Source organism: Zosterops lateralis (assembly GCF_965231275.1).
Source record: "Zosterops lateralis genome assembly, chromosome: 2".
In the NCBI taxonomy this organism is placed as follows: domain Eukaryota; kingdom Metazoa; phylum Chordata; class Aves; order Passeriformes; family Zosteropidae; genus Zosterops; species Zosterops lateralis.
In genome coordinates, this window is record NC_139763.1 from 1073049 (window position 1) to 1093322 (window position 20274).

The following is a 20274-nucleotide window of genomic DNA, read 5'->3' on the forward strand; positions in this document are numbered from 1 at the left end:
AACGGCCCCTTCCAGCCCAAACCATTCTGTAACTCCCCTGAATCCTGTCCCTTTGGCCCTTGGGAATTGTCTCTCTCCAGGTTTCCTGGGGCTCCTTCAGGCCCTGCAAGGCCACCCTGAGCTCAGCCCAAAGCTTCTCCTGTCCAGGCTGAACAATCCCAGCTGTGCCAGCCTTTCCTCCCAGCAGAGCTGCTCCATCCCTCTGCTCATCCTGGAGCCTCCTCTGGGCTCTCTCCTGCAGCTCCACGTCCTCCCTGGGCTGGGCCCCAGGGCTGGGGCAGCTCTGCAGGTGGGGCCTCACCTGGGCAGTGCAGACAGGCTGGATGTCCCTCCACACACACACTCAGTGGGGCAGCACATTCTAACAGGGAGCTGAAGATCTGCTTTCAAATCCCCAATGCTGCACATGGAAGGTAAACAGGAATTCCTATTTTCCAAAGAAATTACCGAAGTGGGGGTTTATGCTACAAGACCTGAGCAGCCACTTTCCCCTGCTGTGCTTTAACCCCTGAGTGAGTCCAGTGTTGCTGCTTTGTTAGAAATTCTGTGTGTATTTACTGACTAGAGTCTAAGAAATTTGGGAAAAGAGCATTTATGTCCCAAATCCCAAACCTACTTTAAGGCACTGCAGGCTGGAACAGGCAGGACTGCAGCTGCCATGAGCCACTGCAAAGCTGCATGTTCCTCTTAGAGCATTTGCTTCCAACAGGAGACTAAAAAATTCAGACGACAAGCACAAGCAAATCACAGATGGGGAAGTGAAAGAGACTGGGGTTTCCATCACCACCTTTTAATTCAGTACCTCACTTCCCTCTGGATTTAACCTTTGTCAGGTTCTTGCCCTCCTGGAGACCTTGTGCCACGTTTTCAGGAGAAAGGCACTTCATTAAAGGGAACTTGCTGGGATTTCTGTGAAATATGAGCTGTACATTGGAGTCTGTTTGCATGTTCCTTTCAATGATGCTATTTATACAGGCCAGGCAGCAACACAGACCCTCCAACTAGAATCTGTCATCCCAAAACCACTATTTTCCAGAGAACACTCCAAAATCTTGCAAAAGCTATTGGAAATTTCAACAGTGCTAAATGAATGTGACTTGGGATTCCCTAACAAGTACCTCAGGTATATTTTAATGGAATAAGCCACTTAAAAATAGTTTTGCAACAGCAACCAACATTGCTGTGAGTGCATTGAGAGAACAGTGAAGCAGAGTCAAATTATGGACAAAAGGTCCAGCCCACAGCTGGAGAACTGCATCACTCAGTGGGTGAGCAACTGGCCCATGGGTTGGGCACCAAGGGTGACAGTGACTGGGGTGACCTTTGGCTGACACCAGTCCCTCCTGGAGTTCTGCAGGGCTCCATTCTCAGCCCAGTTATCTTCAACATCTTCACCTACAACCTGGACACGGGACTCAAAGGGATAATTAGTCTGCTGAGGACAGTAAACTGGGAGGAGTTGTTGACTCTCTTAAAGGCAGAGAAGCCCTGCAGAAAGACCTCAGCAAATCAGAGAGATTGGCAAACCCCAACCTGCAAGGGAGTTTAACAAGGGAAGTGCCAAATTCCACACCTGGGATGGGCAACTCTGGCTGTGTGGATGGAGAGCAGCTGTGGGAAGGGCCCTGGGGGTCCTGGTCCGTGTCCAGCTGCAGCTGAGCAGCAGTGCCCTGGAGCCAGGGGGGAACACGGGGCTGGGGAAGGGTCTGGAGGGGCCCCAGGAGGTCACTGTCAGGGCAGCCTGGAGCAGCCTGAGGTCAGAGCTCCCCGGGGCTGCAGCTCCTCCCGAGGGGCAGTGCAGAGACAGCTCCGGGCTCTGCTCCTGCCACAGGGAACAGCACCCAGGGAGCGCCTGCAGCTGGGCCCCCAGGGATTGAGGGGGGATTGTAGGGCAAGGCTCTGCCCCCAGAGGGTTCAGGCACTGCCCAGGCTCCCCAGGGAATGGGCACAGCCCCAGAGCTCCAGGAGCCTTTGGACAGCCCTGCCAGGGATGCCCAGGGGGGATTGTTGGGGCTCTGGGCAGGGACAGGAGCTGGATCAGTGATCCCTGTGGGTCCCTCCCAGCTTAGGATATTCTGGGATTCTATAAAATCAACTTTTCTGCAAAGATAATTCATTAGATTCTGATAATCAGATAATGCCCCTTGTCCAACTCCTTTTCAGATACAGATAGTAGGAACATTTACCACAGGGTAAGTTTATGAACTTCCAACTCAACACATCTCACTTCTTTATTACCGTGTGACCTTCCCTCAGTCCTCCACAAAAGAACAAAACAAAAATTAAACAAACAAAAATAAAAATCACATTACCAAACAAAACCAACAAAAGCCACCAACCAATCAAAACCCTACCAAAACCCCACTATGTCTGCCTCAAGTGCTGCTCATACAGCACAAATTAAAAACTTAAAAATGCTCAAGGTACAAAAAACACTGAGCAAAAAACCCCAAAGCAAATCCCAAACTCCTGCAAGAAGAATCTCTGAACTTAACAATTTTCTGTGCTGTCTCTTGAGCTGTACTCACCCAACACACTGTGTTCCAACTCCCAAAAATGAGAAATGCAGTAATTAATCCTATATCACCTTACCAACCCTCCACAGTCAGAAATTTTACAGCAAGGACCAGTCCAACAAAAGGGGACATTTAGATGTGCCTTTTTAGCATTAAAAAAATCTAGTAATTTTTTAAAGATCTGAGATTGACACATAAAAATTCCTTAACCTTTTCAAGGCTGCAATGAAAGTATCTACACTTTAAAACAGAAAATCATCTTTTGACTGAGCAGTTCACCACAGATCTGTTTTCTTATAAATGTTCTTTCAAAATAATCTTGAAAACCAACCCAAAGTAGAAACTGCTTCTATAAGCATCAGCTTTGGTACTAAAAACAGATCAGTGACCCTGGAGTAGATAGATACAGAAAATAATACAGAATTTATAGACATGTTTGCACACATATGGAAAATATTTCTCTGTTTCAGCACTGGAAAGAAAAAACTCCACCTTTTCCCTGTACATAAAACAACCTGCTCAATTTTTAAATCACGTATTTCTCTGGCTACCTCTGGATGTAAAACCACAGGAGAGAAAATATTTAACCAATTCACAGCAAACACACAAAACTTGTCCGAGGAGCAGCTCCAAAAAGCATATTTTTATCTCTACAAACCGATTCCATTTCAGGCACAGTCACAACCTTCTTACCAAGAGCAGATTTGCCAGAGGGAGGTTTTATTACCTGGGTTGCACTGCAGCTCTGTCCCGAGGGCTCCCGAGAGCACTTCCTCTACTTTCTGCACTATCTGATCACTCTGACAACTCCCAGCAGCTCCAGAGGCTTCAGAAGGCCCGGCTTGCTCAGCTGGGATCGTGTCACCATTGGGCTGGCCTTCCACCTTTGCACTAACCAGAAAAAAAAAAAATCAATTTAATACAAGCGATCCTGAGCCTTTTTTTTTTTTTTTTTTTTTACATTTTTTTGTTATTTATGTACATTTCTTAGATTCAGCCTGTCAGCCCAGATTTCCAGCCTCCTGAAAGAGCTGTGCTCTTAGGGAAAGGTCTGCCTTTGGACTAATTTTCACTTATTCAGCCCGGACACTCCGTGACTGATGAGGTTGAGACACAACGGGGGAAAAAAACACTCTGGAATGTGCCACATCCCCCGTGCCGTACGACCTTGTAGGGGTTTCCTCCACAGAATAAATACACACAAGGCGCTGTCTTCCAGCTTTTCCTTGCTCTTTCCAAGGTTTTTTTCGTTTTACGAGGTAAACTCGGCAAATTTAGCTGTAAATCAGACAAACCACGCAGGCGCCCGCCCCGAGGTGAGGACAGCACTGAAAGTGGGGGGACAGCGGGTGGGCGCGTCTCCCCACCGACTTCTCTCGGCCACCGGGCCATGTCTCCCTCAGGGCGCCCGCACGGCCGCGACCCCCCGGGCCCCGCCATGTTGCCGCCGACACGACCCTCAGGCCGCGGCCCGTCTCTCTGCGCCCCGCGCCCTTCTCTGCCGATCCCCATCGCCCTGTTACCCGCCGTGCTGCTGCTGCTGCTCCTCCTGGATCTCCCGGAATTTGTTGACCACAAAGGAGCGAAGGATCTCCTCGATATTCGTCGCCATGACACCCCCCCTTCCTTCCTGCCCCGACGCGAGGCCTCCAGCATCCCACAGTGCACCGCGGCCCGGGGCGCGCGCTGACGTCCCCGCTGTAAACCCCCTCGCGATTGGCTGCATTCGCTGTAAACCGCCTCGCCATTGGTGGAGGCGGCGTGCGGCTGCGAACGGCCGCTCTAGCGCGGCGCACGGGCCATAGAGCAGCGGCGGGTTCCGGCGGGGGGGGAGGAAGGTCTCGTGTCCCCTCAGCCGCCGCCGCCATGTTGTGGCGCTCCCGCCGCCCCCCCGCACTCCGCGCCTCCGCCGCCGCCACCGGCAAAGCCGCCCCGAGCGTGTCCCCGTCCCCCGCTGAAAGCATTAAACCGGTCCCCGGCGTTCCGCGCCCACACCGCCGCCTCACGCAGACCCCTTCCCCACACAGACACACCGCCCCGCCGCCGCCGGCCCCGCTGGCGGCCCCTCTCGCGCCCCGTACGCCGCGTCCGAGCCCCCGCGGCCCCGCGGAGGGCAGGGAAAGGCACCGCGGCGGCCGTAACCACCGCTCCCGTTCCCCCTGCGCTCCCGCTCACCCTTCCCCCGGCGCCGCCGAGGCCCCGCGGCGGCCGCTGCTTACCCGGCTGAGGCCATGGCGGGCTGAGGCGCGGCGCCGGCGGGTGCGACCGGCAGCGATTCCATCGGTGCCCATGGAGCGGGGCCGAGCCCCGCGTGTGCTCCGGGCGGGCGGCGGCTCTCAGGGGGCCCTGCCCGCACACGGGCGGTGCTGCGGCGGCTGCTGCATCACCACGGGGCCCTGAGCCCCGGCTCCATGCGAGAGGCGCCCGCCCGCGCTCCCTCCCTCCCTCCCCCTCCGCCCGGCGGTGACACGCACATGTGCTCCGGGGGCTGGCGCCGGGGCCGCGAAAATTAAAGGAACAAAGGGGGGGTGAAACCGAAGGGAGGTGGATAAATCAAGTGCGCCTTTTGCCCGCCTGGAAAGCCGGAGCTTTTCTGGCAGTGATGGAACGCAGTGAAATGAGTTTGTCCGGAGTACGGCCACCCTGGGGACCCCCTCAGTGCTGCCCTTGATGCCCTAATCAAATAAAAAATTAATTATATGCGTGTTCAAATGATATGCTGTAAAACCGAATTATCCTACGGCTGGAAGAATCCCCACACACAGTTTCTGTAGTGGTAACTTAGGGGAGTTAGCTGACCTGACATAAATTTAAAATACCTCCAAACCTGATCTAGTGAGTGGCATGCCTGCTCATGATACTCATTAAATGGTCTTTAAGGTCCCTTCAAACCCAAACCATCCTGGGATCTTATGAAAACTCAAGTAAAACTGTTTCATTACTGCTGGGGTCTAAAAGTTTTCAACGTCAATCCCGTTTAATCATCACTTGCAAAACCCCTGAAAAGCACCATCATTCTTCACTATGTCCTGCTGATCTGCCTCGATACTGACTTTGGAGAACAAAATGAATCACAGACTTGTATCAATTTGTTTACTTTGGTGTCACACTTGATTTATTCAATTTAAAATATAAAATAGTTACAGTTAAGAAGTTCATGCCATGCTCACAATAATAGATGTTAGATTTACTGGTAGAACACTGTGTAATTTTTGATATTAAAGCAAAGACTGAAAATGTTTCACTTGAACAATTTCAGACATATTTAGATTCAGCTGATGCAAATGACCTTGTCTCGACCAGGCATGTAAAAAAATATGAAGAAAGATGCCCTAAAAAAGTCAGAGAAGGACTTTAGCGTGTGCTGCATGTTTCTCTCTGACTCCTTATAAACAAAAGTGATGTGATAATTACAAAAAGTCCCTCCTCATACATATGAGGATCCACAGCCCTACGAGAAAATAGCTGTTCTTGCTCTCTCCATCTCTTCTTGCTGAATAAACTCCCTTTATTTAAACGTTTTTATTCAGTTTCAGTGTCAGGTCATTTTCAGATTAATTAAATATTTTACTTTCATCTTGTCAAGACCAGTAATTGTTGCTGGTAATGTTCAGTTAGTAACATTATGGGACTTTAGTAATAGTAGTTCTGCTACAATCATCAATACTACTTAGAGCATTTATTCGTGCAACTCTTCCCTTTCAAAGCGTCTGGGCGTGCTTAAATATATATATACATATTTATACAAATAAATATTTATACAAATATATATATACACAAAACAAAAAACCAAAACAAAACCACCAAAACCCATAAAAACCAAAAAAACCCAAACAAAACCCCAAAAATCTCACTTTAAACCTTATTTCCTAAGATATTTTAACATAGAACAGTGATGTTTTCACATTATAGCTCCTGAAAGGAGGAAAACTGTGGATCAAATCTTGTTTTATTAACAGTATTGTAGCACAATTGTAATGCTAAATTAGACTAAACGTTGCCCGATACTCTCTGGTTTCATAAAGCAGAAAGTTCAAATGTGGGACAAACTAAGGAGTTGCTCCTATGTGGTTTTTCAAGGGATGTAGAGACAAAATCCACCTTTGCACAGCCCTCACAGACCACCCCCCTCAGCCCCTGAAGCTGACGGATAAAGTACAAACAACCTCCGCATCCCAAAGGTATTTCGGCCGCCCCTTCCCCTTTCCCCACCCGCCTCATAGTCCAGACTTGAGGAATTTCTGTGCCAAAGGGAACTCCGGGTGTCCCTGTCGCGACATCGCTGACACGCTCCCGGTCCTTCCTGCCGCGCTGCCCGCTGGGTGCTGTAGTTCCGCGCCTGGGGGAGGAGCCTTCCCGCTCTCGAATCCCCCTTTAGGAGCACAGTAAGTCACCGAGCCGCGCTGGGAGCGCGCAGGGGCCGCGGTTCCCTGGGGCTGTGCGGCTGCCGGTGCCCCCGCGCTGTCCGCGCCGGGCTGGGGGCGCGGGGGGCGGCCGGGGGCCATGTGCGCCCCTGCCCGCGCCGCAACATGGCGGGGCCACCCCTCACCGCATCCCCGCGCTTCGGGCCGAATTCCCTCACGGCATCCCGCGCTTCGGGCCGAATTCTCTCACGGCATCCCCGCGCTTCGGCGCGAGTTCCCTCACGGCATCCCGCGCTTCGGGGCGAGTTCCCTCACGGCATCCCCGCGCTTCGGGGCGAGTTCCCTCACGGCATCCCGCGCTTCGGGGCGAGTTCCCTCACGGCATCCCCGCGCTTCGGGCCGAATTCCCTCACGGCATCCCCGCGCTTCGGGGCGAGTTCCCTCACGGCATCCCGCGCTTCGGGGCGAGTTCCCTCACGGCATCCCCGCGCTTCGGGCCGAGTTCCCTCACGGCATCCCCGCGCTTCGGGGCGAGTTCCCTCACGGCATCCCGCGCTTCGGGGCGAGTTCCCTCACGGCATCCCGCGCTTCGGGGCGAGTTCCCTCACGGCATCCCGCGCTTCGGGGCGAGTTCCCTCACGGCATCCCCGCGCTTCGGGGCGAGTTCCCTCACGGCATCCCGCGCTTCGGCGCGAGTTCCCTCACGGCATGGCCCTCGCGGCATCCCCCTCATGGCATCCCTGTCATGGCTTTTCCCTCCTGGCAACCCCCTCATGGCTTGGCCCTCACAGCACAGCCCTCATAGCGGTACCCTCAGGGCATGGTGCTCATGGCATCCGCTTCATAGCAAATGCCCTCATGGCTTCAGCCTCATGGCACTCCCCTCATGGCATCCCATTCATGGCACTCCCCTCATGGCAGTCCCTTCGTGGTTTGGCCATCACAGCATAACTCTCATAGCGGTACCCTCAGGGCAGGGCACTCATGGCATCCCCTTCATGGCAAATGCCCTCACAGCTTCACCCTCATGACACCCTCCTCATAGCAATGCCCTCATGGCTGGGCCCTCACAACATCCCCTTCATGGCAAATGTCCTCAGGGCATGGCCCTCACAGCATCCCCCTCATGGCATCCCTGTCATGGCTTGGCCCTCCTGGCAATCCCCTCATGGCTCGGCCCTCACAGCACAGCCCTCACAGCAGTACCTTCAGGGCATGGTGCTCATGGCATCCCCTTCATGGCAAATGCCCTCATGGCTTCACCCTCATGGAACACCCCTCATGGCATCCCATTCATGGCAATCCTCTCATGGCAGTCCCCTCATGGCAGTCCTTTCGTGGCTTGGCCATCACAGCGTTACCCTCATAAGCAGTACCCTCAGCACAGGGCACTCATGGCATCCCCTTCATGCCAAATGCCCTCATGGCTTCACCATCATGGCACCCTCCTCATAGCAATCCCCTCATGGCAGTCTCCTCATGGCTTGGCCCTCACAGCATCCACCTCATGGCATCCCTGTCATGGCTTGGCCCTCATGGCAGTCCCCTCATGGCTCCGCCCTCACAGCACAGCCCTCTTAGCAATACCCTCAGGGCATGGCCCTCACAGCATCCCCTTAATAGCAACGGCTTCAGCGTCATGGCATCCCATTCATGGCAATCCCCTCATGGCAGTCCCTTCATGGCTTGGCCATCACAGCATAACTCTCATAGCGGTACCCCCAGGGCATGGTGCTCATGGCATCCTCTTCATAGCAAATGCCCTCATGGCTTCACTCTCATGGCACCCTCCTCATAGCAATCCCCTCATGGCTGGGCCCTCACAGCACAGCCCTTTTAGCAATACCCTCAGGGCATGGTCCTCACAGCATTCCCTTCATGGCAAATGCCCTCATGGCATGGCCCTCACAGCATCTCCCTCATGGCATCCTTGTCATGGCTCGGCCCTCACAGCACAGCCCTCATAGCAGTACCCTCAGGGCATGGCCCTCATGGCATCCCCTTCATGGCAAATGCCCTCATGGCACTCCCCTCATGGCAGCCCTCTCACGGCAGTCATTTCATGGCTTGGCCATCACAGCATAACCCTCATAAGCAATACCCTCAGGGCATGGCCCTCACAGCACCCCCTTCATGGCACATCCTCTTTGGGCATGGCCCTCATGGCATCCCCATCACCCCTCATAGCAATCCCCTCACGGCTCGGCCTTCATGGCCAAAGTGGTGAAATATTTGCTTGAAGTAAATATTAAACTACAGACCTCTCTGGTTCTGGACTTTGATTCACTTGGATTCTTTCACTGCTGTTTGCAAAGTTGGGGGCTTACCAACTTTTAAAGCGTTTTTTAAAATTTACCCAGTAGATATTGGAATTAATGAGCAGAGTTAATACTTATTTCACTATTTTGTGTATATAGCTGAAAGGGTAACACAGAAAGTTCATTTCAAGGGTATTTCTCCCCCTCATGGTGGTACAAAACACTGAGCACTTCCAGCATCCTACATTGCTTGAGGTGTCAAATTTAGTACTGTGGGGGTGGTTGTAAAAGTTTATGATCCTATTTATTTTTAGAAGCAAAACTTGAGGGAACATTTTGCCTAGAAAAATGCAAAATCCAGCTGTTTGGAGGATCATACCTACACAAGGGGCCTGTCCTGCAGAGCTTCAGCTTGGGCCGTGAAAGACACATATAATAATGACTTTTCTTCTTTTCTTTTGTTTTCTACACCACACTGAATGGCAGGAGGTGAAACAAGATGTCCTTTAAGCTCCCTTCCAACTCAAACCTTTCATGAATCTATATGGCCAGGTGAGAGCCAGGAATTTGTCCTAAATAAAACACATAAGCAAAAAAGTGTATTTAACCTAAAGCTCTAACTAAAAATCATAATTTCTACCAGATTCTGGAGGCTTCCAAGCTATTTAAGCAGCTCTTCATATATTGAAGTCTGAGGAAGTGAAAAGTTTCCTAAGGCTGTGGTTTTTTCCTTCAGGATGAGCCTAATCCTGCCCCAACCTAAACTTGCAGTTCCCTCATGGGATTCTGGCCCCTTTGCAGATTTGGTTGCCATGGCTGTGTTTTGTGGTGCCTCAGAGCTGCCTGCACACTTTGCACAGTGAATTCCCCCTGGAAACTGAGCCACACGGGGAAAAAATGCAGAGAGAGGTGGATGTTTCCCCTCCCCAGCCCGTGGTTCCCTGGTGTGTCTCTCCCTGGGACAAGGAGCAGGCTGGGGCAGCAAATGGGAATGGAAATACAAACTTGCAGCCATCGAGTGTGTCCTGGTCACTCCATCATCCATCGGGATGATCCGAGGGCACAGCTGGGTTTGCTCTCTCCACCCTCCCTTCCCTGGCTGCCTTGTGCTGCTGCTTCCCTTGTCCTCGCTGTGGTGATCCTTCATCCCTCGGGGAGTTAGCTCAGCTCACTAAGCTGGGAGTATTTCCTTTATATATCCATTATAGACATATTTACCTTGTTCCACCAGTTACCATTGTGGTGTCAGCTTTCCAGCATTGTTTTCCTGATCCAAGTGACTGCACTCCCTTGGCACAGGCAGGAGAGAGAGAGGGAAGGAGAGCCTGGAGGGGGAGAGGTTGGTGGGACCAATGGGGAGCTGCCCCAGGCAAGGCCCCGTGTGCTCCTGCAGTCGCTGAACCTGCAGCTTGCGCATCCCGAGCCTGAACGGGGGCCAGCAGCTGGCACAGGCTCCCTGGGAAGGCTGGCTCAGGGCTCTGGGAGTGCTCAGAGTGTGCAGTGGCCTCCTAAGGAGAGAGAGAGAATTAATAACCCATGGGTTAATTCAGAGAGCACAGGAGCTGGGTTCAGCCAACAGGGGTTTGGGGCCACACGGGCTGGCTGTGGGTGAGTTTGGGAGCTGAGTAAAGGATGGCAGGGTGGATCCTAGGAGGGAATTGAAGTTGAGAAAGTTTCAAGTTTGAAGTTGGGAGGAGGAACTTGCAGGTTTTGGCTTCTTCTCCAATCCCTTCTTTTGATTTTTTTTATCCTATAACAGGTCTATAAAAAAACCCTGAAACTCATAAACAGCTCAGACTGCTGGGGTCAGAAACACAGAGCCCTCAGTGGAGTGGGAACTGCACAGCCTTCCCAATTTGGGCTTTTGCATGACTCCTGTGAGAATTTTTTTTTTCTTCTCCTGCCTGACTGCAAGAGCAAGAATGAACCTTGTAGTTTAGTCCAAAGCCAAGTGATGAGAGCTCCTCTCTGGAGGCTGGAGTTTGTGGATTTGAACCTTCACAGTGACACCAGGCTTGGGTCTGTAGTGTTTGGGGAAGTGTTGTCATTGCTAGGCTATTTTTCAGACTCAGCTCTCATTGCATCCCAGGGTGGTTTGGGTTGGAAGGGACCTCAGAGCTCATCCAGTTCAGCTCCTTGCTCTGTTGAGGGACACCCTCCACTAGACCAGGCTGCTCCAAGCCCCATCCAACCTGAATTAAGACACTCTGTCTTTGATCTAAAGAAACTTGAATGCCTGCATCAGTTTTCCTGAATCTCAGTGTTGGGAAGCAAAGATAGAGGAGCACAGGGGAAACCATCAGCACTGGAGCTTAATTAAAAAAAAAAATACAGTCTGAAGCAGTGAGCTTCAGTCAAAGCCTTTGCTGTTTGTGCTGGAGTGCAGAGATCTGATTGATTGTAGTTGCACCTTTCCTGCTGTAGTTTGAGGTGAGGTGATAAGGCTCTGCCTTATTAAAATACTCCACCCAGTTGAGATTGAATATTTAGGTATCTTGCATCACACTTGAGAATAAATTGCTTAAGGAGTTTGTGTTTTCTTACAGAGTCCTGTTCATAAATGCAGCCAAGGAGCTGAGTGTAACCCCCAGGTGTGTGCACAGGGTAAGTTTGGGAAGGTCAGTGGCTCCTGTCCCTGGGAAAGGACAGCATCTGAGTAGCCTCATGTCCCTGCTCCCTGTGTTTGGAGCCTCCCCATTCCCTGTGCAGGAATTGGGATGGGGAAGGGTCTTAGGACTGTGGGGTTTGCCTCCCTCACTTGATTTTCTCTGCTCCACAGGCCCTGGCCACGAGGAGGAGTTCCTTGGTTTGCTGCTGAGCCCCAGCTGCCTTCCTGCAGTGAGGATAAAGGTCTCTGGGCTGATGCTTCTCCCTGCTGACTTTGTCCTGGTATCCTCAGGGAATCTCCTTGTCTTCACTCTGTCCTTGCCTCCTCTCCTCCTGGATGCGTGGAGTGATTAACTCATTTCTTCTTTCCTGTTCTCACTTCATATAAGGATCTAACAACAGACCTCCTGAGATGTCCTTTATCTTCATTTTAAAACATCTTTTAAACAAACATCTCCTCCTTTACCAAAGCAGACAATGGTTGCAGAAGGTAATGACATTCTGTGGTTTGGAATCTTTAAGGATTTTACATGTTGCTTCCAAAAATCCTGGGGGTGTGATAATCCTCACAGAGTAAATATCTACCTTGTGAATGACTTCAGGTCTTTGGAGAACAAGTGTTTTGCTGCTGGATTAGTGACAAAAACAAAAAGGAGTGTTGCCTCTTGGAATCTCTGTTTTTAAAGTGAGACCCTGCTGGGCAGCAGAGGATCTGACATCTTTGAGTGTCTGTAAAACAGAGGCTGCCATGGCTACATCTGAGCCTCCTAAACTGGCACTGCCATCACAAGTTCTTCTCAAGCCACATTCCTAAATAAAAGTTGCTAGGATACCATAGTGGGATGCACAAATACCACTGAGCTTCAAAACAAATGTGTGAAACTTGATTTTCACTCACATTTTTGATACAAATTGATTAAATATCATTTGACAATATCAGACATGGCTTGTTCTATTTACTGCCCCCATGGAAGGCTAGTGGACTGTGAATTTCTTACAGGCCTTAAGCAGAGCTGGATGGGATCTTGGGCAGAAATTGTTCCCTGGCAGGGTGGGCAGGCCCTGGAATGAAATTCCCAAAAAGCTGTGGCTGCCCCTGGATCCCTGGCAGTGCCCAAGGCCAGGCTGGACATTGGGGCTTGGAGCAGCCTGGGACAGTGGGATGAGATTTAAGGTCTCTCCCAACCCAAACCATTCCATGATAATTTGCATCATACCCCTTATTTATCATACTGTTGATTGCATAGACTAATTTTTATTTATTGCAAAACTGCACATCCTGATTTTTAGATAAAAAGAGAATATTCACAAGCTGATTAATGAACAGTTTTTAATTTAAAAAAAAAAAAAAAAAAAAAAAAAACCTGGGATGGGACAGAATTAATTTTGCTGTTTAAAAACAACAGGATGAGCTGCTCCTGTCCTGCAAATCTTTTGCCTCTCACTTCTAAAACCTTTGTAGGGAAGCTTCTGTGCCCTGTTCCCAGCTGGAATGGCTGGAGTTCCCTGTCCATTGGCTGGCTGCAGGGTCATCAGTGGGGCGGGAATGTCAGGGACATTTTAACCAGGGGCTGCCAATCTCTGGTCTCTTTGTGCCTCTGAGCTCCTGAGTCCTCCTCTCCTCAGCCTGGTACACACAGCACAGAGTGAGTAAGGGCTCTCTTGGGTTTCAATCATCCCGGTTTAAAGTTTTAATGTTTTTAAACTTAAAATTGTTGACTTTTAAAAGTTATAAGCTTTAAATATTTTTTGAGAAAATCATGTTGTTTATAGTTCAAGTTATTGATAAAATTTGCCTTAAAAATACTGTTTAGTGGCCACTGGCTCTGGACACTACTGGTAATGCTCGTTTAACTTCAAGGAGACAGCTGTCTGCTGTGTGATAATTGTTCTCCTACCTTACTATTATATTACTGTCTTTATCTAATTCACCCCTTTGTTGTATCCCTCATTCTTTTATCTTGTCTTCTTTCTTGAGTTGTAATATAAAAGAGTTGAGCATAATGTGGTTTCCTAAACATCTGATAATTTTTAGCCTAACCTGAGCTTTTTTATTGCAAGTAATCATGGGGTTTTATAATTAAAACATGTCTGTAACTTTGCAATATCTATATTTGGCTCAAAGATTAGAAACTTATTGGTCTCCCACAGCATGAAACTACCATTAGTTGTTAGCTTTGGTGTATTTAGTTGAAGTGAATGACTGAGTGTTAATTTTCTGTATTTTATCCTTCTATCATGTTTATTTTCACTTGATTCTGTCGGGATGTTTTGCCTAATCCAGATATTTTGCCTCGTCAGGGCAGCTTTAGTCAAGTGAAGCTGTAGCAGCTGATGTGAGGGAAAGGCACATCCCTGCCTTAGCTGAAAATCTGCTTTGGGTCATTTTTGCTTTTCCCTGACAAATCTCCTGGGCTTAGTTTTGGGTTTTTTTCCCTTTTCTGAGATGTATTTTCGGTTGTCATCCTCTCTTGTCCTCCTGCAAAGGAGGGGCTCTGAGCTCACCTGGGGCACTGGACACGTGCAGGTCAGTGACCTGCTGTGTGAAGAGGGCGACCCTGGCTGTGTGTGGTGTGTGCTGGGATTACATCAGAGACATTCCTTTTGTCCTGAACTCTTCTCTGAGCTCTGTTCCTGCCCCCAGCAGTGGGAGAATGGGAGGTGATCCCTACGGGATCTGGAGCCAGGCTGGGAGAGCTGGGGGTGCTCACCTGGAGAGGAGAAGCTCCAGGGAGAGCTCAGAGCCCCTGGCAGGACCTAAAGGGGCTCCAGGAGAGCTGCAGAGGGACTGGGGACAAGGGATGGAGGGACAGGACACAGGGAATGGATTCCCAGTGCCAGAGGACAGGGCTGGATGGGATCTTGGGCAGGAATTGTTCCCTGGCAGGGTGGGCAGGCCCTGGCACAGGGTGCCCAGATTTGCTGTGGCTGCCCCTGGATCCCTGGCAGTGCCCAAGGCCAGGTTGGACATTGGGGACAGTGGGAGGTGTCCCTGCCATGGCAGGGGGATTGGAATGGGATGAGCTTTAAGGTCCCTCCTAACCCAAACCAAACTATTATTTTAGCTCAAAATAAGGACATACATAATTAGTTTCTAAATGATTTCCTTTCTTTCTTTAGTGTTTTCTGAATTCTAGTGGATTTTGTCAGCACAAGTGAGCTCTTCCATCAGTAAATATGTGGAGAGTACACAGAGCAGCCCAGTAAATCTCAGAGAGCAGAGGCTTGCAGAGCTGCTCAGAGAACACGTTGTACTTCTGCCGTGAGCCCCATGTGCGTAAGCTGTGTGTGCACACCCAGCTGGTGACGTGCTCATCATGCACACACTCCCACTGGCCAGCAGAATGTCCACGTGTTTATCCAAACTTCACTGGAGTGGGAGAGTGGAGTGGATACCCCATATTACCTTGTCTAAGTGAACTCCTTTATTAATTCCACCTGTTGCTCCTCTTGTGGTTGTTCTCTCCAAGGAAAGCCAGAGCTGGAAGTTACTTCCTTGTCTCATCGCTCAGAGCTTTTCCTTTCCATGAGGTGCTCAGAGCTTTTCAATCATTGCTTCTAAAACCTCTTGAATGGTCCCATCCAGCTCCAAACTGTGGTGCATCAGAAGGGCTTTGACCTTTGCAGGTTTGGATTCCCCAAGGAATTGTTGCTCAGAGAGGCTGTGGACTCCTCATCCCTGTCCAAGGCCAGGTTGGACACTGGGGCTTGGATCAGCCTGGGGCAGTGGAAGGTGTCCCTGCCTATAGCAGGGATGGCACTGGATGGGATTTAAGATCCCTTCCAATCAAACCCTTCTGTGAATCTGTGACTCTCTAGGCTGCAAATCCCAGCCTGCTCACCCATCAGGGTTTTCCCTCGATCCCAGATTTCTGTATAAGTGGGAGCAGTTTCCAGTCAAACCCAGGATGATTTTCCTGACGGGTTCCTGCCGTGCTCTGGGATGGCTCAGCCTTGGAGATTTAGTGTTATCACATCTAATGAAGTTCTCCATCACTTCATGGTCCTTGAAAACTCTTTCTTTCCCCACTTTCCCCAGCTAATTCCAGCTGTTTTACTTTGTCCTGGTCTCCTGCAGAGCCATGGCTGAGCAGGTGCTGGTGATCGGCAGCGGAGGCAGGGAACACGCCCTGGCCTGGAAGTTGGCCCAGTCCTCACACATCAAACACGTCTTTGTGGCTCCAGGAAATGCAGGGACAGCTGACAACGGCAAAATCTCCAATTCAGGTAAAACCAAAAAAAAAAACAAACCATTTTTAAATTTGATAATTCAATCAGGATGATGTTGAGGTGAAATCGCAGCTGGTGGTGTTGAAAGGATGATGATGATAATGAAAAAATGATGATGATAAGAGTATGATGATGATGATGATGGATTACCATTTTTTTAAGGTTTTGGGCATGTGAAAGAGATTTTACATACAGTTAAGAAGAAAAAAAATATATCTGAGCAAAGCCTTGTGTAAGTCATGTAATTAATTTTATAAGATCTCATCTGTGACATCTCATTCTTTAGGTTTGGGTTTGGAGGATTCAGCCAGAGCTGTTCCTCTGGGAATGCAGCTCAGGATAGTTGCTGTGGTTGCCACCTAAATTCCCTTTTGTGCTCTTAGAAGTGTGTTGAAACCCCATGATCCCAGCAACCTGTGACAGGAACACTCTGTCACTGTGAACATAAATTCATTCCTTTGTCATAGTGACCTTAAGAAATCAAGGTTATCTTCAAATATTTCTCTCTGTGCACTGACTGCTTGGTTGGAGCTCTTGGCTTAACATATTAAGCTCTGACTGGCTGTAATTTAAACTTTTCATAGTTACAAGTTTTGAGAAGCTTCAGATGTTGCAAATTGAGCATCCAAAATTTAGAGCTGCTTTTCAAAAAAGCCTGATCTGAGGTGCTGGCACTCAGGGAATCAGTCCAGACCACAGAGATTCCTGTGTTCTTTACAAAACAGATCCTCATTCAGGAGCTTTAACCTCCCTAAGACTTCATTTTTTCCTTTAGAAGATGTGCTAAGATGTGGAATTCAAGTTAACACAGGGTGCATGTGGATGTGGATCAGACACATCCATTTCCTGCACTTGTGTTGGTGTAGCTTTGTGTGTTGTTGTCTCATGTGGAAACGTGAGTGCTGCCAGCTTCTTGTACAGCAGGTAATGATTGAATAGGATTCTGTTGGAATGTTTAATTACAGGCTTTTGAAACCACTTTGTCCTTAATTTCTTTGAGCATCATGAGTGAGCTCCTCACTCCAGTTTTTTACTCTGTTTGGCCTCTGAGGAGAGGCCTGGAAGGAAGAGCTTGGCAAGACCAGAAAGTCAAAAAACCCCCTTTACCCTTGTGCTAAATGGGGTCAGTGCCAGGCTGCAGGGTCTTTGGAATGGGAATTTTAGCGTTTTATTTTCAAGCTGTGCCTTTTTAAACCTCCCCCTGGTTTTTTTCTCTCTTTCATCCCATAAAAAACATTGCACCAGTAGTGGAAAATGCTTGGTCTCAAGCCAGGTTCATGAAATCTCCCATGTGGAATAAATTGGTTTGTTCTGCACATGGCCTCACCTGTGCTTTGGGAGAGAAATCTTCACCACCCCAGGAAGAACTTAGAATTTATGAAGAGTTTGACTTATGCAGGTTTTTAAGAAAAGAATTTGTCTCACCTGTTCAGGAATTCCAGTGCTGTCACTGGAGCCTTGATTTAACTCAGGGTGGAAAATGGGGAACAGCTTTACAGGAGCAACATGAGCCCTGTTATGTTGTGTGGGCAACAATACCTGGGATATCTGGGAATATCTGGGAATCTCCTTCCCTGGTTTCTGGAGGATTTTTTTGGTATAACCAAGGCTTGGCTCTGAAAGTTTGTCCTCCCTTCATGGGTCATGGAATTGCCTTTAATTAAGATTGCAGCTCTGGGTCTTGGGTGATTACTGAAGCATGAAAAAGTGAGCTGAAAATTATAAATAACCTTAAATCTTTCAAACTTTGTCTGTATTCAAGTAAGAAAAAAAAAAAAAGTTTTGTGATTGATCTGAGCTGGTAATTGTTTCCAGCAATAAAGGGGGATTTAGGTTGGGTGCCTAAATACAGGTTTGTATTTAATTTAGGTGGATTGTCAGAGCAGTTTCAGTGCAGAAGCACAGACAATGTCTTGCTGAATGGATATGTGGGTCTGTGAATGGACTTCACCATCCTGACACCTCCTTCTGTCACATTTTACCTCTCTGTGTGACTTGTGCTCTTAAATTTAAGCTTTACCCTTGAAAGCTTTGGTTCAGGGTCCTCCTGTCTGGTTCCAAAGGAATGTTCAGCTGTTGTTTTAAGCTACAGAAATATTCCCTTTCAGTCAACAACCCCCAAAAAATTAAATTTGGGAGGAAAATTAAAATCATGGCTAAACAACACGATTTGTCCCTTCTTGTTTGTTGTTAGGACATTTCTCCATCACTTAAATCTTGTGCCACAGTCACAGCTCATATCATGAGATCAGACCTGCAGCAAGAAATTTGGGGTGAATTCCAGGCTCTCTCCTTTCCCTGCTTGGAGGGGGACGAGGGGGAATGGTTTTCCCTGCCAGAGGACAGGGTTGGATGGGATACTGGCCAGGAATCTGTGAGGGGGATGCCCTGGCACAGTTGTATTCTGCTTTTGGGTGAGCCAGAAGTCAACTGGCATCAGCTGCACACGGAAATCAAATGCCTTTGTTGGTGGAATAAAATAATTGGGCTGTTAAAGAGGTGCCAAGGAGGTGATTTGTATTTGTGTTCTGTCTTGGGAGTTCCCCAACCCCACCTGAACGGGGTAAATCTATAACCAAAATGTAGAGTCTGTTGTGGAATCAGGACATTTTATGGGCAGGAATTGTTCCCTGGCAGGGTGGGCAGGCTCTGGAATAGAATTCCCAGATTTGCTGTGGCTGCCCCTGGATCCCTGGCAGTGCCCAAGGCCAGGCTGGACACTGGGGACAGTGGGAGGTGTCCCTGCCATGGCAGGGTGGCACTGGGTGGGATTTAAGGTCCCTTCCAGCCCAAACAAATCTGGGGTTCAACGATTTGATGAATTTAATAATCCAGGGTAGAGGGAGCACAGTGGGCACTGACCAAAGTCCTGTCTTCTCCTTCCCTCATCACTCCCCAGAAACAGGCTGGAGGAGACCATCAGCCTGTATTGCCAGGCTTCTGCCATGTCCCAAGGGAAAGGACAAGGGAAAATTACACCAGGGGAGGGTCAGATTGGAGATTGGAAACAATTTTTCCCTGCCAGAGTGGTCAGGCCTTGGAATGAGCTGCCCAGGGAGTGGTGGAGTCACTGTCTCTAGAAGTGTCCTAAAGATGTCTGGAGGTGGCCCTTGGGGACAGGTTTGGGGTGATGCTGGTGTCACTGGGATGGCACTGCCTGATCCTGGAGGGCTCTTCCAGCCCTGATGATCCTGGGATTGTGTGCTCCCTTTGCCAGCACCGTGCCCTGGTGTGTGCAGTCTCCTCCCTGCACAAGCAGCCAATCCACACTGGGCTCGTTTTTGGCTCTCTGGATCTGTGTTCCCATCCCCTGCAGACCTTGGCTTTATTTATTCATGATGAAAGCAGTGGAATTGCAGGGCCTTTGCGTAACTTTGGGATCATTAGATTGACATTATTGTCTTTGGTGCAGGACGTTTCTTTTGTTTGCACACTTTGGGGCATTCCAAGTGTCATCACACTGAATGTTTGTTTTTGGGAAGATAATGGTTGTAACAGCCTGAGCCCAGGTATCCTCTGCCATAATGACAGCACAGTGTCATTAAATTCACCATAATGTAAAAAAAGAAAAAGAAAAGTTCTGATTCCCCTCACTTTCAGAGGGCTCAGTTTAGTGCAATTTTTAGGTGGCAGTACAGAAAGAAAGAAAAAAAGAAGAGTTGGAATTATACCACCAGCTGTTTGTTTCATCCCCAACACCCTCCTGGCACCAAGATCATAAAATCACAGAATGGAATTCTGTGAATGGAATTGTGGAGTGGTTTGGGTTGGAAGGGACCTTAAATCCCATCCAGGGCCACCCCTGCCACACCTCCCACTGTCCCAGGCTGCTCCAAGCCCCATCCAGCCTGGATTTTACCTCTGTAAAGCTCCATGGTGACCATCCTCAGGGAGGAGACTCACTGGAAAGAAAGTTATTTTTTTTTTCCTTTAGAGTTTTTTATTTTCTTAGATTCTTTGCGATGCTCCTTGTGCTGGCAAACAGGTTGTTCTAGGGGTCAGACCAGTTTGCTGGTTGGCAGCCCAGGGGATCCCAGAGCTTTTTTTTTCCCTCACCTTCAAGAGCAAGGTGTGTTGACAGGGCTATGAAGGTGGGGAAGGGTCTGGAGCACCCCAGGAGGAGCAGCTGGGTCTGTCCAGCTGGAGCAGAGGAGCCTGAGGTCAGAGCTCCTCCCGAGGGACAGCTCTGGGCTCTGCTCCTGCCACAGGGAACAGCACCCAGGGAGAGGCTGGAGCTGTTCCAGGAGGGATTGAGGGGGGATTTTAGGGCAAGGCTCTGCCCCCAGAGGGTTCAGGCAC

At 49.4% G+C, this 20274-nt stretch overlaps 2 protein-coding genes across 9 annotated transcripts in view; one reads left to right on the forward strand and one right to left on the reverse strand.

Annotated features, from left to right (window-relative positions):
* The window catches only part of SON (SON DNA and RNA binding protein), a 37133-nt gene extending 32286 nt beyond the window's left edge, over positions 1 to 4847 (reverse strand). For 2 of the 3 annotated variants that reach the window (XM_083855054.1, XM_083855056.1), the window contains exons 1-2: positions 4040 to 4163; positions 3244 to 3407 (exon numbers count right to left, since the gene is read on the reverse strand). In XM_083855054.1, coding sequence (XP_083711180.1) covers positions 3244 to 3407; positions 4040 to 4128 — 253 coding nt within the window. In that variant the 5' untranslated portion in view covers positions 4129 to 4163. Of the gene's footprint in view, positions 1 to 3243; positions 3408 to 4039; positions 4164 to 4735 lie in introns of those variants that run through there. The other variant, XM_083855055.1, reaches the window with a different exon arrangement.
* Positions 4848 to 6799: 1952 nt separating this feature from the next.
* Positions 6800 to 20274, forward strand: part of GART (phosphoribosylglycinamide formyltransferase, phosphoribosylglycinamide synthetase, phosphoribosylaminoimidazole synthetase) — a 36275-nt gene continuing 22800 nt past the window's right edge. Inside the window, exons 1-5 of one of the 6 annotated variants that reach the window (XM_083855303.1) lie at positions 6820 to 6901; positions 9625 to 9690; positions 11685 to 11742; positions 11918 to 11988; positions 15824 to 15972. In XM_083855303.1, coding sequence (XP_083711429.1) covers positions 15828 to 15972 — 145 coding nt within the window. In that variant the 5' untranslated portion in view covers positions 6820 to 6901; positions 9625 to 9690; positions 11685 to 11742; positions 11918 to 11988; positions 15824 to 15827. Of the gene's footprint in view, positions 6902 to 9624; positions 9691 to 11684; positions 11743 to 11917; positions 11989 to 12928; positions 13392 to 15823; positions 15973 to 20274 lie in introns of those variants that run through there. The other 5 variants (XM_083855304.1, XM_083855302.1, XM_083855306.1 and 2 more) reach the window with 5 other exon arrangements.